General features: G+C 34.7%; 1 protein-coding gene across 1 annotated transcript in view; it reads right to left on the reverse strand.

Moving 5' to 3' along the window:
* Window positions 1-18,018, reverse strand: part of CDH18 (cadherin 18) — a 344,495-nt gene that overhangs the window by 59,590 nt on the left and 266,887 nt on the right. The window contains exons 6-7 of the mRNA XM_036309477.1: window positions 11,387-11,574; window positions 183-436 (exon numbers count right to left, since the gene is read on the reverse strand). Of these exons, the coding sequence (XP_036165370.1) occupies window positions 183-436; window positions 11,387-11,574 (442 nt within the window). The remainder of the gene's footprint in view (window positions 1-182; window positions 437-11,386; window positions 11,575-18,018) is intronic.

Raw genomic sequence — 18,018 nt, forward strand, 5'->3', positions numbered from 1 at the left:
ATTCTTCATTTGACAGAAACCCATCTACTACATGACTCAGATAAAATATCAGTAATATAATTTAATTGTAATAATAGAACAATAACATAGATATAACATATTTAAGTATTATTTTATAAATTTTAAATTACTATGACACAATCAAAATATGTAGATGTCTAAAATTTTGAAGCATACCTTACCTTACTAAGCTATTAGCACTGTCAGGATCTTGTGCCAAAACTGTGCCAACGACAGTTCCAACCTTGGCATTTTCATAGACTTCCATGACGTAGGAGGGCATGGAAAATAGAGGTGGTTCATCCACATCCCCGACAATGATCTTCAGCATGGTGGCATCTTTAAAAGGACCCAAGTGAGAGAAGCGAAAATCAAGGTGTGTATTTGCTCCTTCTATGTTGAGAGTGTAGGACTTCTTTTTCTCATAGTTCAGTGGCTGCAGGGAAAAAAAAAATGAGATCCAAATTATGACAGTTATCACTTTCAAAGAAGCATTTTTTTCTATTTTTGAATAGATGTAAATCCATCTATTTTCTCTTAAAAACAAACTATAAAGTTTGTATTAGTAATGGTATCTAAAGAAGAAATCAGGGAAACTCAAGTCTGAAATCAACTGTTACTTTTCACAACCATAAATACGATGATAACTAAGTACAAAAAATATTCCCCACTGGCAAACAAATGTTGCTTTTGGAGACTCTGATTTGTAGTCTCTTCAAGTAACTTTTCTCTATCTCTTTGACAATTTAACTTATTAAGTATTAATTTTTTTATATTTTTACTGATTTCAGAGAGGAAGGGAGAGGGATAGAGAGAGAGAATCATCAATGATGAGAGAGAATCACCGACCAGCTGCCTCCTGCACCCCCCCCCCACTGGGGGGGATAGAGCCCGCAACCCCGGCATGTGCCCTCAGCCGGAATTGAACCTGGGACCCCTCAGTCTGCAGACAGACGCTCTATCCACTGAGCCAAACCAGCCAGGGCTTAAGTATTAATTTTAAAAGGAATTATCTATAATACTACCAACAGTAAAAAGATAAACTTAAAAATTGCTACTAACTTGTTAAATTTGAAATATATATATATATATATATATATATATATACACACACACTAGAGGCCCGGTGCACGAAATTCGTGCACTGGGTGTGGGGAGGGGGGAGTGTCCCTCAGCCCAGCCTTCCCCCTCTCACATACTGGGAGCCCTCAGGCGTAGACCCCCATCACCCTCCAATTGCAGGATTGGCCCCTTGCCCAGGCCTGACGCCTCAGCCAGAGGAGTTGACCCTCATCACCCTCCAATCACCAATCACCGGATCGGCCCCTTGACCAGGCCTGAGGCCTCTGGCAGAGGTGTCAGGCCTGGGCAGGGGACCCCCAGCTCCCTGCGGTTGCAGGCTCCGCCCCTGCCCAGGCCTAACGCCTCTGGCCTAGGCATCCGACCCGGGAAGCGGGGACCTGCAGTGGCAGCGGGGGGGGCGCCACGATCGTGGGCTTTGCTTTAGGCCCAGGTAAGGGACCCCTAGCTCCCGGGACTGCCAGCTTCGACCGTGACCAGCTCCCATCGCTGGCTCCACCCCTACTTCCTGCTATCACTGGCCAGGGCGGCAAAGGCACCTGATTCTCCGATCATGGCTGGGGGGCAGGGCAAACGCAGCCCCAGGGCCGCCTTTACCCTGCCCCCCAGCTCTTAGCTCCCCCCTGGGTTTCGGATCACTGTCAGTGGCAGGGGGCTTCTTCCTGCTTTCCCTTTCGCCTCCCTGCATTGTGCCTACATATGCAAATTAACCGCCATCTTGTTGGCAGTTAACTGCCAATCTTAGTTGGCAGTTAATTTGCATATCACCCTGATTAGCCAATGAAAAGGGTAGCGTCGTACGCCAATTACCATTTTTCTCTTTTATTAGTGTAGATATTTCCATTTTGCATTTAAATAATACACTGTATCTCATATCATTGATTTGCATCTACCACATCTTATTTTTTCACCTTGCTGGTTTTAAACTTTGTATCATATTTTAAAATCTGATAAACTTTTAAAAATATTTTTTATTGATTTCAGAGAGGAAGGGAGAGGGAGAGAGAGAGAGAAACATTAATGTTGAGAGAGAATCATTGATCAGCTGCTTCCTGCATGCCCCATACTGGGGATTGAGGCTACAACCTGGGCATATGCCCTGACCAGGAATCAAACCATGGCCTCCTGGTTCATGGGTCGATGCTCAACCACTGAGCCATGCTGGCTGGACTAAACTTTTAAGTGTTCAATTCAAAATATTTTATTGGAATTTTAGCAATAAAGTTGATACAGACTTTTGAATTTCATTTTTGTTGTTTTGTTTTTCATTTATTTTCTCTTTTACTAGTAATAGCATTCCATGTATTTGTTTATTTTTTTATACTGTATTATTGTGTAATCAACTTTGTGCTGTATAGTTTTTTTGTATGTTTCTTTTATTCTTTTAGCTTTCAGTTTTGCCTAATCTTATAATCTTTTTAGTGTACTCTCCTTTTTAAAATTGTCCAACCAATATTTATTTTCTCTATTAATTACATATATCATCCATAATTAATTTGACTTAGCATATAATAATGGGTAAGGTCAGTATGGCATTTTGTCCCAAGGAATATATGGTCTACTGTAGCATATAAAATAAAATAGTAAACAGACATTTACAGCACTGTGTATTTAGTGCTATAAGACTGGGTACTATGGAAATTAATAATAAGGATACGAACCTCGGTGCATGTAAGCAGCTAGGTCCTGTTTCTATGAGGAGGTACCTTTGCAGATCAGAAGCGAATGTTTGGGAAATGTTTAGCATGATGCACACAATAGGCTCCGCAACCTAAAGTGAGCTCCGATTTGTGAGCTTAGAAAACGGAGTTCAATGTCAAAAATCTCCATGGTGATGTTAGTGCAGCTGATGCAGAGACCAGGCTTTTAATGTGAGCCTGGGGAAGCAGCCACTGATGCTGAACTTCCTTTGTAATATCTATGAGAAGAAGAAGATGTTTTTGTTTTTCTTCATCCTTATTTCTGTCACTAATTTTGCACTAGCTCGTTTTAATCTTGGAACTTTTTCTCTTGGCATTTTCAGAGAATGTTCATTCCCTATGGAGAAACTCAGCTATTTTCCTTTATCCTGAGGGACAAGGAGAAGCTGATTAGAATGAGTATCTTTAAGGAATTTTATAAATAGGAAGACCAGTCTTACTGATGTTTATTTTCCTTACTTCTTCTGAATTGCCTTGGATAATTGGCCTTCCCAGAGATTGGTGATTGCATAGAAGGAAAAATAACCATTTAATTTCAAAACTTGATATAAAGAAACTAAAACCTAGAAAACTTCTCAGGTCATAGGGACATGGATGAGACTGGGCTACCACAATATTTTATCAGTTTTTAATAAATAAAATATTTTTTATCTGAATATCTCAAATTTTCATACATGCATTTATATAAGACAGAATTATGTATTTTAGATGTATATATTTTAAAGAAATGTTAATTGATTCTTCAGTTTGTGACGTACCAATTGGGAATCATATTCTTCTGAGGGAGTTTAAACTAGAAATGAATTGCCAAAGAAACTAACATTCATCTTGGTTTGGAGTTGCATAACTCTGAGTTGGACTCACAGATTGCTAGGGTTTTTTGTTGACTCCTCTCTCCTCAACCATTTGTACACCAGAAGCATCTATAGACACAAGAGGTGAACCTTTTTAATTAAATTCAAAATATCGTGTCAGTTAACTAGTTAACATTAGTGAATGAGAACATCTCTTTGAGTAATTCAACAAATCTCATCCCAATTTAAACAACCTGTTCTGCGAATGGTACAAGTTTGCTTCCATTCAGGAATTGGGTGGGTGGGTATGGTAGCTCTTGGCTCAGAGGAACATGGACTGTCAGAATCTTGGAATGCAGCATCCTTGATAAGTTTACCACTGTTTAAAATCAGTGTATTGTTTTCTAGAGTCAACTTGCTGCATCTGGTAAACCTTATAATGACTAAGGTTCTTCTTTCTAAACGTGAATATTTGAGACCCTAAAACTAAAACACAAAAAACAAAACAAAACAACTAGGATTTGTTTACTTTACTAGGGACAGTTAATATTCCTTTCTCGTGTGATAACACAGAATTTTAAATCACATCTCCACATATTTATTGGTGCTGGCATTCTTATCTTCTGACTCTCAGTGAAATTGTGGAGATAACTTGGCCACTTCTACCCCCCAGATATTACTATCAAGCTGCACATCAGTTTAACAGGTATCTCTTTTTCCATTTTTTAGCAGGTCCCTTTGCAAATTAGATATTATTTGCCTTAACACTAAACTACCTAGTGATAAGAAGCTGGCTGTTTATTTGGACACATAATTGTATTTTTATAATAGCTAATATATATTTAACTACCTCAGGGCAGGGATAATCATTTTGCGGAACTTCTTTGCCAGGACAGGCAGATGGGTGGCTAGAAATCCAGTTGAAGTCTCTAAGGAATAAGAGGAATATTTCAGATCGGGACAGTAATTTAGAAGCAGGTAAATTAATGCAAATGGAAATATTTTAACAACCTCATTTAATTCAGCAGTGCTAAATTGCAATTTTAGAAAAAGTGAGAAATTATTATATCCATTTATTTATTCTCAGTGATTGCAGGATTATGTATACAATATAAAATATGTTAATTCTTTTATTTGCATTATAACTACAATAGTATACAAAGATTGAATTAGGATTATAATTAGTTTTTATGTTACTATAAGTCTAGCAAAGCTATCCAAGTACTTATTACTCATCATCCACACATTTTAAATAGATCTTTTAGTAATTTTCTAGTAATCATTTGTTCCTGGGAAATTATTTAGAAATCTGTGGATTTTACTTTCTTTAGTTACTGGAAGACTTTTATTTATTTATTTAGAATACAATCTACCAGGATCAGAGAAACCTATTCATGTAATATCTCATTTTGCTGCAAAGATGTTACAAGGAGAAATTTTGGGGGAAAGGTTACCCAGGCTATGCTGGTGCCACAGAAAACAATAACATGAAATGTGTGGCTGAGAGTTTATAAAATGCAAAATAAGCATTCTTCTCAGCCTGAAAAAAAGAGAAAGAAAATAAATTCATAAAATAAGTCATAGTGTGAGCTTAATAGCATAGTGTAGAACCTGAAAATTTTCATGAGTATAAGAAAGAGCTTGTCCAACTCTACATTAAAATGCCAACTTTCCATGCTCTTAGATCTTTCTGGCTAGATTTTGATAATAATCATTCACACTGAATGATGACTAAAACACTCAAGCTAAAGAAATACTTGGGGGTAATTCTTCCTTTTAGAACTACTTTAAGACTCTTCAAAAGAGTAGGGTCCAGTCTTTGATAATCTGTTCAGCATTATTTACTACGACTATATAAATTTTGCCTTCAAGATATTTCGTGTAGGGATGGGAGTTGATAATGTGAATATAGAGTATACCATTTAACAACATTTCAGAACTATGAACTTCTTGGAAAACTGCCAGTTGGGATTATCAGCAATTCTAACATTTTCACAGAGATTGGAGTGATGTGGCCACAAACCAAGAAATGCCTGGGGCCATCAGAAGCTGGAAAAAGCAAGGAATGTATCATCGTCTAGAGCAGCGGTTCTCAACCTGTCGGTCGTGAACCTTTTGGGAGTCGAACGACCCTTTCACAGGGGTTGCCTAAGACCATAGAAAAACACATATATAATTACATATATTTTTTTGTGATTAATCACTATGCTTTAATTATGTTCAATTTGTAACAATGAAAATACATCCTGCATATCAGGTATTTACATTACGGTTCATAACAGTAGCAAAATTACAGTTATGAAGTAGCAACGAAAATAATTTTATGGTTGGGGGTCACCACAACATGAGGAACTGTATTAAAGGGTCACGGCATTAGGAAGGTTGAGAACCACTGCTATAGAGTTTATGGAGGAATTGCATCCTAGCCAAAAATTAAGCTTGATTTCAAACTCCGGGCCTTCAAAACTGCGAGAGAATGTTTTAAGCCACACAGTTTCTTGTGATTTGTTACAGGAACCCTACAGACAATACAGATTTATTTGCCTCATATATAAACACAGTGAGATTTTTAAAAAAAATTCTTTATTGATTAAGGTATTACATATATGTCCTTATCCCCCCAAAACCCCCCAAACCCCCCTCCCCGCTCATGCCCTCACCCCCCTGTTGTCTGTGTGCATTGGTTAGGCTTATATGCACGCATACAAGTCCTTTGGTTGGTCTCTCCCCCTTACCTCCACCCTCCCCTGCCTTCCCTCTGAGGTTTGACGGTCTGATGGATGCTTCTCTCTCTGGATCTGTTTTTGTTCATCAGTTTATGTTGTTCATTATATTGCATAAATGGGTGAGATCATGTGATATTTATCTTTCTCTGACTGGCTTATTTCGCTTAGCATAATGCTCTCCAGTTCCATCCATGCTCTTGCAAATGTTAAGAATTCCTTCTTTTTTCCCCGCAGTGTAGTATTCCATGTGTAGATGTACCACGGTTTTTTAATCCACTCATCTGCTGATGGGCACTTAGGCTGTTTCCAAATCTTAGCTATGGTAAATTGTGCTGCTATGAACATAGGGAGTGCCTATATCCTTTCTGATTGGTGTGTCCGGTTTCTTGGGACATAGTCCTAGAAGTGGAATCACGAGGTCAAATGGGAGTTCCATTTTTAGTTTTTTGAGGAAACTCCATACTGTTCTTCACAGTGGCTGCACCAGTCTGCATTCCCACCAGCAGTGCACGAGTGTTCCTTTTTCTCTGCATCCTCACCAGCACTTGTCGTTTGTTGATTTGTTGATGATAGCCATTCTGACAAGTGTGAGATGGTATCTCATTGTCATTTTGATTTGCATCTCTCAGATAATTAGTGATTTTGAGCATGTTTTCATATGTCTCTTGGCCTTCCTTCTGTCTGCTTTCGGAAAGTATCTATTTAGGTCAGTTGCCCATTTTTTGATGGGTTGTTTATCTTCCTTTTTTTTTTTCAATGTGCTGAAAGGTTTAAATATCTTTGGAATCAATTGCTCTTTAAGGTTTCATAGAATTTCTTTTGTATGACTGAATCTGAAGAATTTGGAGGGGTAGTTCTTTCACAAGTTTCTCATTATCTTATATGAGATTAGTTTATATGTATTTTTTATGTCTTTGAAGTTGCTTTTTAGGAACTTTTACAAAAATATTCTTTACATGAAATTTATTTGTGTAAAATTAAGAAAGTATTGACACACTTTCTATTTTTTAATAGCTATTTATTTTCTATTATTCCTTCCATTATTTTTATTAAGGTTAGTTAAAGTTTATTTATTTTTTTATGTTTTGCTTTCTTTCCAAAATCTAACGTTTTTGTATATAATATGTTTCTGATTTCTAACCTCATTGATGTCTTTATTTTTTTTCTTTTATTCTTCCTATTTTTAGTAATATCTTCTATTTATTTAATTTTATTATTTTACTTCTGTCTTTAATATATTTAGGATTATGAATATACTCTCAGAAGTACTTATTCTGTATCTCATAGTTTCCATATGCCTTTCTTTGCTAGAAATTTTGCAATTTTGTAGTACATTTTTCTTTTATTTACATTTTATTAAAGAAAAGTTTGCTGTTGTCTGTTGTTGTGGTTAAGTTTCTAGGTTGAGGGATTTTGTTGTTTTCTGGGTCATTTTCATGAATTTTTAGTTATATTTTATCTGGAGGAGAGCATTTTTGTCCATACTATTTTGGCACTTCTCTGTCAGAAGTTATTACAAACACAGTAATAGATTTCACTGAATTGAAATGGACTCATCTCTCTTCAGCATCAGGCTGAGCAGGAGTATTGCTTTCTAGATACTAGAACCTATTAAGAATAAAAATATCAGGTTGGCTGAGGTTTTTAATAGTAACATCCCTAAAGAATAGTCAGTTTTTGTAAATAGTTCATTAGAATTAGAAAACTATTTTTTTCTTACAAAGTATGCTCATGGATTTGCCTATATGTATATTTACAATGTGTTGGGATGCCTTGCTTATTGCTCTTTGTAGTTCATGGCCTCAAAACTTTACAATCCATGGCAAAGAACATTCTGATTCTTAGTCTGTCATATAATGGCAGGCAAAGTAATGATGTCAAAAAATCAAATAAACACAATCCACTAAAAAAAGTGGTTATTTGGAATAGATATAGTATGGCTATAGTGAAAACCATTTTATTTTTCTCTTAAGATTAACTTGAGATTTTACAATATAATTTTAAAATTTACCATGTTTACTCATTGTCCATCTCAATGGATCATTTATTAAATGAAATCATATAATATAGAATATAATTTTTATATAATATAGAGTATAAAAATACAAGTACCTGGTTATAAAAATATTTAATAGCTATTATAGACAGGAATACATTTGTAGCATATATTCATGGAAATACTAGGGCATTCACAGTAAATTAACCAGAATAAGGTCTTCCTACTCCTCAGACATAGCAAATTTAAGAAAGAGATGGAATTGCCCTCTTTTATACCATAAGAAATAAGTGAAAAATAGAAAAGATAATCCAAAGAAGGATATTTGTGGCTGAAATATACCTGAAAATGTTGCACTACAAAGACAATACTTAAATTGAACTCTGAAAAACAAAATATTTTTTAACAAAGGAGGAAGGGGAAGTAGATTACCAAGACACATGAATGACAGCATGTTCTTGTGGTACAATACCACAGGATGCTTCATTCTTTGTATGCATCCAGGTGAATTGGACAACATCCAACAAAGAAGGGCAGCTATATAACAGCATGGTGTGTCTGGAAACTATATTTAAAGACTTGGTGCAAATGCAGGAAGAAAGGATGACAAGTAAAAAAGTAGATATTGAGGTATTATTGTAATTATTAGCCAGGCCAAACTTCAAGTGTATTTTGACCATATTTTATCTATGTTTACTAACCACCTTGTAAAGTGCTTAAATAAGAAAACTGAAGGTTAAAAGACTTGATATAATGTCATCTACTGCTTTAATGATAGGGCCAAGTTTATATTTCATCTGACAGTAAGAACATGTTTTCCGTCACCCTTCATTGATATGGAGACACATTCAAGATTTTTTGGTTTAAATCAATAAGCATATATATGCAATTAAATAGGTTTAAAAGGAAAAGTGATATTACAAACGATATTGTTGATATTCATTAAGAGCAAATAGGGTTGGAACCTTGAATTGAAAAAAAAAAATGGAACAACTTTATAATGAGTGCAAATTGGTATAAAAAGCCCAAGAAGAGATTTGGAGACAGACTGCTAAGAAGAAGCACATCCCTAGCTAGAGGTTGATGTCAGAGGAAAAAGTGCATCAACATGCATTCATCCTTATCAATTTCCCCCCTTCCGCCCAGTCAGGCTCCATTAAACAATGAATGAAAGTTATCAAACTGTATTTACAAGGTGCCATACCATGGACTGGTGAATTTAACTTGGCAACTTTCTGATGAAGAAATGATATGGACAGGAATGTGCAGAGCTCCTGCAAGCTGATTTAGAGAGCACAGCTGATTTTGATCTTTGGGAAGATTAGCTGCTCTGCCTTGCTGGCTAACGTGAGCTGCTTTAGAGATTAAATAAGGAACAGACTTTGACAGACTTGTATCCATTTCTTGCCATCTGAATCAGTACCTCTTAAAGGTTAAAACCCACTGAGTTAAATAGTTTAGGTCTTAAATCTCTATGCTTTACAACATAAAACATAGCAATAAAGTAACTCTGAGATTGATAATGCTAATCCGAAAGATATGATTATTTTACAGAGACCAGTGATGACTACTGTTTTATAGGTACTTACACACTTTAAATTCTACTTTGTAGACCCCTGTGTAGCATTCAGAAAAAAACAAACAAAAAAAACCTTAATCTTGAATTTTAAATCAATATAAAATTGTGATTACTAGAAAAATTAATGAGATTTTATATAGAGCAAATAGAAAAGTATACACAAAACAAAAACAGATAGATGATAGCTAGATATATAGATAGATAGATAGATAGATAGATAGATAGATAGATAGATAGATAGATAATTAAATTCACATTAATATTTACAATAGCACATGAGGGTAAAATTTCTCAGCCTGTGTTCTGAACATATTCTACTGCAGAATAATCTGGAGTGTTTGTCAAAAAGGTCAATTCCACCTTGGTCAGTACATAGCTCAGTTGGTTGGAGCATTGCCCTGTACACCAAAAGATTGCAGGTTTGATTTCTGATCAGGGCACATACCCAGGCTTTAGGTGCATATGTGAGGAAACTGATCAATGTTTCTCTCTCCTCCTCTCCCTTCTTTCTCTCTAAAATCAATGAAAGAATATGTCCTCCAGTGAGGATTAAAAAAAAATTTAAAAAGCCAATTCCTTGGCCCCACCCACTCCAGTCTTTCTGAATCAAAATATGCAATAATTAGAGTCCAGGGATCTGAACAAGTAGATTTTTAAGCTGAAGTCATTAAACATTTAAAGACTGAGATACACTTCACTAGGTGTTACACTTAAATTGATTTCTGTAATTTTATTAGTTCCACTTCTTTTTTATAAGGACATGAGCCTTATGTACTCTTAACAGCAAAAAGCAATTGATTCAATCCAATGACAATTCTTAAGAATAAAAAAGAATGGGAAATAAGGTTAATGGTTTCACCGAAGCTGTTTTGATGGCTCCATGATCATCAAGTATAAACTTATAGCCTAAGGAGTGCTGGATAATGTGGTAAAGATTTTTACATTACTGTAGTTTAGGAAAGTCTCTTAGTTACAACATAGAGTAATGATATTAATATAACTGACATTGATGAGAAATCTGTTATCATAGAACAGTGGTTCTCAACCTTGGCTGCACATTAGAATCACCTGGGAATCTTTTTAAAATCCTGATTTCTGGGCCTCATCCTCCGGAAATTCTGTTGCTTTGTTATGGAGGGAGGCCACTACATTAGTAACAAAGAAACAGAATTTCCGGAGGATGAGGCCCAGACATCAGGATTTTAAAAAGATTCCCAGGTGATTCTAATGTGCAGCCAAGGCTGAGAAACACTGTCTTAGAACAAAGATGAGGGGGGACATTCCTGATGTATTCAACATAATGTTTTCTCAACATACAAGATATAATTTCTAAAAGAGTATCCAAAGAGCCAGTCAAAATGTTGCATAACTAAAATGTAATTACATTTTCAAGAGGATATATTTTATCATCTTAAAGACCTGACAATATGGATGATTCATACCCCTGCTAAATTTTCATTCATGGAAAAATGAGCCAGTTGCCTAAATCACTGACATGGTATTCATTTTACCTTCTTTAAGGAAAGGATCCCTTCTCTGGTCTCTTTGTCAGTAGAGATGGAGAATATCCCGACACCGTCACCGTTAATGATGGAGTACGTCATGTCAGCGTTTGAGCCAGTGTCTGCATCATTTGCCTTGATTTTCCCAACGGCTGAACCAACTTGAGCTGACTCAGGAACATACAGCTGATAGTGCTCTGAAAAGTATTTTATATTAAACATTTCAATGATAATAAATTTATTTTACAAGAAAATGCATTAAAATATTAAGAAAAATACTTAAATGGACATAAAATTAAGTTGTTTTCAAGCTTTAAATTTCAGTATACCACTTAGTAATGAAATACTAGACTTACACAAACTTTAACTTGTATGAAAAGTAGCCTACATAAGAAGAATTTGTAGATATCTGAATTAAAATATTTTATCAACTCTACACCCATAAACAACAGAAAAATAAATGAGGGAGGTCAAGTTTGCATTTTGATGTTGAGCAAAACTGTAGTGCAATCTCCATTTTTGCTCCAGATAATATGTAAAATTTAAAGTGAAAACAGAAAAAAGAATATAACCTACATGTAAATGTGATTTTTTACTTTGATCAATCAACTTAAGTTGGTGAAAACTATGGCAAATAAATACAATGTTTTTATACATTTATTTACCACGTATTTTTGGTCAGCTTCTAAAAATAATTTAAAGTAATTTTATAATAAAGTAAAAATAAAAAAGGAAATTGAATAGGGAGCCCAGAAGTAAATCCCTACATATAAAGCCAACTGATCTTTGATGAGGGTGCCAGCAGTCAACAATGTAGAAAGAATAATTTCTTCATCAAATGGTATTGGGAAAATAAGATATTCACATATAAAAAATAAAATTGGACCTTTGCCTTACATTATATGCAAAAATCATCTCAAAATGAATTAACAGCTGAAAATGTAAATTCCTAGAAGAACGCATAGGGGGAAATCTTCTTGACATTGGTTGTAGCAACAATTTTTTGGCTATGACATCAAAAGCACAGGAAACAAAAGCAAAAATAGATCAGAAGGACTACACCAAACTAAAATACTTCTTCACAGCAAAGGAGAGAATCAGCAAAATTAAAAAGGCAACCTAACGATGGAACAAATATTTTAAAATCATTAATATAATACCAGCTTAATATCCAGAAATTAAGGAACTTATACAACTCAACACTAAACGAACAATTTGATCAAAAATGGGGAGAGGAACTTAATAGACATTTTTCAAAAGAAGACATGAAAATATGTTCACCATCACTAATCATCAGAAAAAGGCAAATCAAAATAACAATAAGATATCATCTCACATCTGCCAGAATGGTTATTATTAAAAAAGACAAATATAAATAAAAAATATTGGCGAGATCTGAAGAAAAGGAAATCCTTGTGCATTGTTTGTGAACCATGTAAGTTGGTTCAGCCACAATGCAAAACAGTATGGAGGTTTCTCAAAAACGTAAAAATAGAACTACCATATAATCAGTAATCTCACTTTTGAGTATATCTGAAAGAACTGATATTAAGACCTCACAGAGAAGTTGATATTCCCATGTTCATTGCAGCAGCATTCACACTGGCCAAGATATAGAAATAACCCATACCCTCAATAGATAAAGGAATAAAGATAATGAAAAAGATTCTCTCTAATAAGATAAAAAAATACAAAAATTTTGTAAAATACAGCCTCTGAGTACTTATTATATAAGTCATAAAGGTAATATTCTAGCTAGGGAATTACAGGATTAATAGAAGTGGAAATTGAAAACAGAGACACTATGATAAATGTAAATGAACTCAATGAGTTTAAGATGTCTCTGATAACAAAGATTATTAAAATGTAAAAATAGAACCTGCTAGGGAAGAAAGCATATTCTAAAGAGCTTAGCATGCGTTTAATGCTTAAACATTTGTGTTTAACATGGATATAATACCTTTGTAACCCTAAACACCAATATAATTTATTTATGCCCTAACACATTTTAGTATACTGTGCTTAACAATGGAAGAAAACACATAAAATTATCCTAAAATAACAATTATATCAAACTTACTCTACATACTAATTCTAACAAAAACAACGTGCCAGTACTAACCATGAAGGTATATAAATACTGTATAGAGTTACCCTTAAACATTCTGACACCTGAGAAACAACAGTCCACAAATAATTAGGTATTACGATCTTTGAATTATAATGGTAATACATAAACTTTCATTTACCTGTTAATTTATGAGAATTAGAATTTTCTATGGGAGTGAAAAACACAGGGGAGAAACTTTATAGGGTATAATCAAATGAATTTAGAAATCTTTGACTAAAAGCCTGAAGTTTTGCCATTGCCATTAATTCATTCAAATAGAAAAAGTCAGCTTGCTGTTCATGAAAAAAAAAAATGCACTTTTATCTAAAGATTAGTAAAGGTCATAAATCATAGAATATTAATATACATGTTGAATAATCTTTTGCTTTTCCATAATATATTTACTCTATAATTACTCTCTGGGAAAAACAAACACACAAACAAAAAACAACACCCATCTAAATAACTTTATGCTACAGTTAAGTGAGCATTTCTTCTGTTGCCAAAAGAATCCTCAGAGTATGTTGAGTTCACAAGAAGGTTATGTAGCCTGGCCCATGGTGCAGCTCAGTGGTTGAGCATAGACCCATGCACCATGAGGTTGCTGGTTCAATTCCCCATTAGGGCACATGTCTGGGCTGCAGGTTTGGAGTGGACAAGAGGTGCAATGGATGTTGATGTTTCTCTCTCATCAGTGTTCCTATCTCTCCCTCTCCCTTCCTCTCACTCTAAAATCAATAGAAAAATATATTTTTAAAAGGTTATATACTGTGCTATACCACCTTCAAGAGGGTTAACGTGAATTTAAAAAAACACATAGACAGATGGCAATTTCACACACACACACAAACATATATACTCACGCATATTGTTTATACAAGCATATATTATATGTGTGTACTATATTGTATCTCCACTTATTAGCTTGAGATGGAGAAAAAGAGAAGTAGGCAAATAGAGAGTCAAAGAGATCATTCATTCAATTTTCAGAAATACATTTTATAATTGGGTTTGTGAGAAAAATTCTTAATTCTCCCTCTTGAAATTAATGATTGAGGTTTTCTTGTTCCCTCCCTTTTCTTAAAGCATTTACTAGAGAAAAGAGTTATTATTTTAACAGTTATCAATAATGGAAAGATATTATGAAGCAGTGAAGAATCACTGGAAAAGATCCTTTATAGTAAAATAAATTGTTCTTTTGTTGAAGGCTGAAATAGATAACGATTTGATGTAAATTTATATGATACAAAGACTCCTCCCAAACCAACCTAAGTGCCCACATGTGCATCACTGTATATTGTGAGATGGGTATATATTTTTTAGAGAAGAAAAGTACACTTAGCCAGCTGATTTGCTCCTTTTTCTGCATCCATAGTTAAGGTTTATTTTGGTGTTTATAATAAACAAAAATCATCAGATGTGTTTAGTTTTAGATGGTGTTTTCATATTGAAATATAGAGTGATAACTCAGTCTGAGTTCTGAATCTTTTTTTTTCAGTCATAAAAGTTCTCTTTCAAAATTTTTATTTTATTTTTTGTTTATAAAGGAAAGTTTTCATTTCACAGTTTTCTTCTCTGATCACTCCACCTATAATATACTAACTTGCTTATTATATAGAGATTTTTCTCTACTTTCATTTTTCTTTCATTGTTTCTATATTATTATTCAGTCTTTTGTTGTTTATTGTTTTCATGACTTATGTTAATTATTTTCAGTTTTCTAGAACTCCTAATTTATTTCTATATAGTCTTTTCACATCATTATGTCTTTTTAAAAAATCATTTCAACACAAATGTATGTATGGTAGAAACTTCACTCTTTCTCTTTAATTTCTTTCCACCACCATATTCCATTGGTCAAACAAAGTCATTGGTCAAGCCCAAAGTTAAAGTAGCAGGGACATACACACCACCTACAGAAAAGCATGATAAGAGAGTGAAAGGACAAACAATCCTGAATAAATGATACAGTTTGTTCACAGTCTACTTTCCTGTCACAAATGTGTGTCTGCTTCTCACAGGTAAAATCCACTACATGATGAGTGACACCCCAAATATCTTTAAACCATGGCATCAGACTTGTATGGGTGTACTCACACCACGACAGCCATAGGGAGCCATGGAGTCTATTGGAAGACTTGATGTCAGTAGCAAGTACACATGCTCCCCTCAACTCTTGTTCCCCCGGATGCCACGTGGGCTTCACGGGGCTCCACAACAGGCTCCCACGGGAGGAATGTACTCAACGTTCTCAGGGCCAGGGAGACAGGAGCAGGTCTCCTGAACGAGGTGCCTGTCATACCAAATGTTTACTACATCGTCTGCAGCATTTTGATGCCTTAAATCATATTCAAGGTAAAATTTTTATCTTATCTCGAAAAGTTGAATGTGTTGGAACAATTGTGATTTAAATGCCTTAAAGCAGTGGTCGGCAAACTGCGGCTCTTTGGCCCCTTGAGTGTGGCTCTTCCACAAAATACCACGTGTGGGCGCGCACGTACAGTGTGATTGAAACTTTGTGGCCCATGCACAGAAGTCAGTATTTTGTGGAAGAGCCACACTTAAGGGGCCAAAGAGCGGCATGTGGCTCGCGAGCCGCAGTTTGCCGGCCACTGCTAAAGTAATGATATGACTGACATCAGCCAAATGGCAAGTTAGGAAGCTCCAAGCCTCGATTCCCCGTGGAAACATGGAAAACACCAGAAACTGGCTGGACAAAGTTATATGAGCTCTGGAAAAGCCAAAAGTTCGTAGCCACCAAGCAAATGCTCCATTAAGAAAAAGTACTTTCCGAACTGTAAGGATCTGTGGTGTTTTACTTGCTCTTGCTCCACTCTCTCCCGTAAACAGAACTCTTGGTCGGCAGCAAGTACCAGATTAATTCTCAATTCTCTCCATGCCACGATAAACAAAGATGACAAACCTTTAACCAACTGACTGTGAATGAAATGAGAGACAAGTCAAATTACTAAAATCAGAACAACCTTGAGCCAGAACCACATATTTTGTAGAAAGAAAAAAAATTGTAAGAAAATAGTAAAAAATTTACATATATAGGAAACTGACAAATTATTAGAAACATACGAACTATAAAAACTGAAATTAGAATAGCTATTACTTTTACAAAAGCAAAAGAAAATAAGTATTAACGAGCATGTAGAAAAATTGGAACACTTATGCATTGCCATTGGGAATGTAAAATAGTACATTTTCTATGAAAACAGTATAGTGGTTCCTCAAAAAGTTAAACATAAAATTATCATAGGATCCAGCAATCCTACATCTGGCTATACACACAAAAGCATTGAGCACAGTGACTTAAACATATATGTGTACACCAATATTCATAGTAGCATTGATGACAATATCCAAAAGACAGAATCATCCCAAATGGCCTTCAATAACAAATGGTTAAAGAAAATGCAATATAATATCCAAAAGAATATTAAAAAGCTTTTAAAATGAATTAAATTCTAATATACAGTATGAATAAAGCTGAAAAACATAAAGGGCAAATACTTTATGATTCTACTAATATGAAGTAGAACAGTAAAATTCAGAGACAGAAAGTTGAATAGCAGTTGCCAGTTACTGAGGGGAGGGGAAAATGCAGAGTTAGTGCTTAATGTGTACAAAGTTTCAGTTTTGCAAATGCAAAGAGTTCTAAAGATGGAAGGTATTGACGACCGCACAGCATTGTAAAATTGTGAATCCCACTGAACTGAACAGTTAATGATGGTTAAGGTGGTAAATTTTATGTTCTTTACAGTTTATCACAGTAAAAGTTAAGTAAAATCAAGATGTGAGCAACTGGTATTTAAATCTTTACTCAGCATGGAAAAAATTGGGATAGCACAAATGCTGGGAATCCATAATGATGGGGAGAATCTAATAAAAATGAGAAATATATATTTTACAAAAATATATAAATTGTCTTCAATATGTTAACTTTTCTCTGATTCTCTGAATGGAAAACTAAAATATGAAGGTGAAATGGGTATTATTTAATTTTAAACAAATTATTTGTAGTATATTAGTATTTTTCCTTTAGTTTGAATATACATGAATGATTTCTGTTATAGTTTACCTCATTAGGAAGTTTTAAAGATATCTTCAAATAGTGCTAAAATTACCTATTTTGGTTTTATACTATGCAATTGTACACAGCATAAAGATACAAATACAATTATTTCATATTTTTGTTTCTGACTGTGCTATAATTTTATTTGCTAGATGTGATCCTTTTCACATAATTTCTTAGAAGGCATCATAAAATGTTAATGATTAGGTGAAGTACATTAAAGAAAGGAAGACTTGGTGGGAATAATAAAAGGGCATTTTGCTCAATGAAGCTTGTCCCTTTTAAAACACATTTACCCCAGGATAGAATTGATTCTAATTGCTTTTTAAAAGACCTGTATCCTTGCTTCAGTGACTTTGCCAGGTAAGCAAATAAATTATTCCCTAAGATTAACCCAAGCCACAGCCTTCAACACCTTTAATTAATCTGATCATCACATTCATTGTGACT

Source organism: Myotis myotis, unplaced genomic scaffold (assembly GCF_014108235.1).
Source record: "Myotis myotis isolate mMyoMyo1 unplaced genomic scaffold, mMyoMyo1.p scaffold_m19_p_5, whole genome shotgun sequence".
Lineage (NCBI taxonomy): Eukaryota > Metazoa > Chordata > Mammalia > Chiroptera > Vespertilionidae > Myotis > Myotis myotis.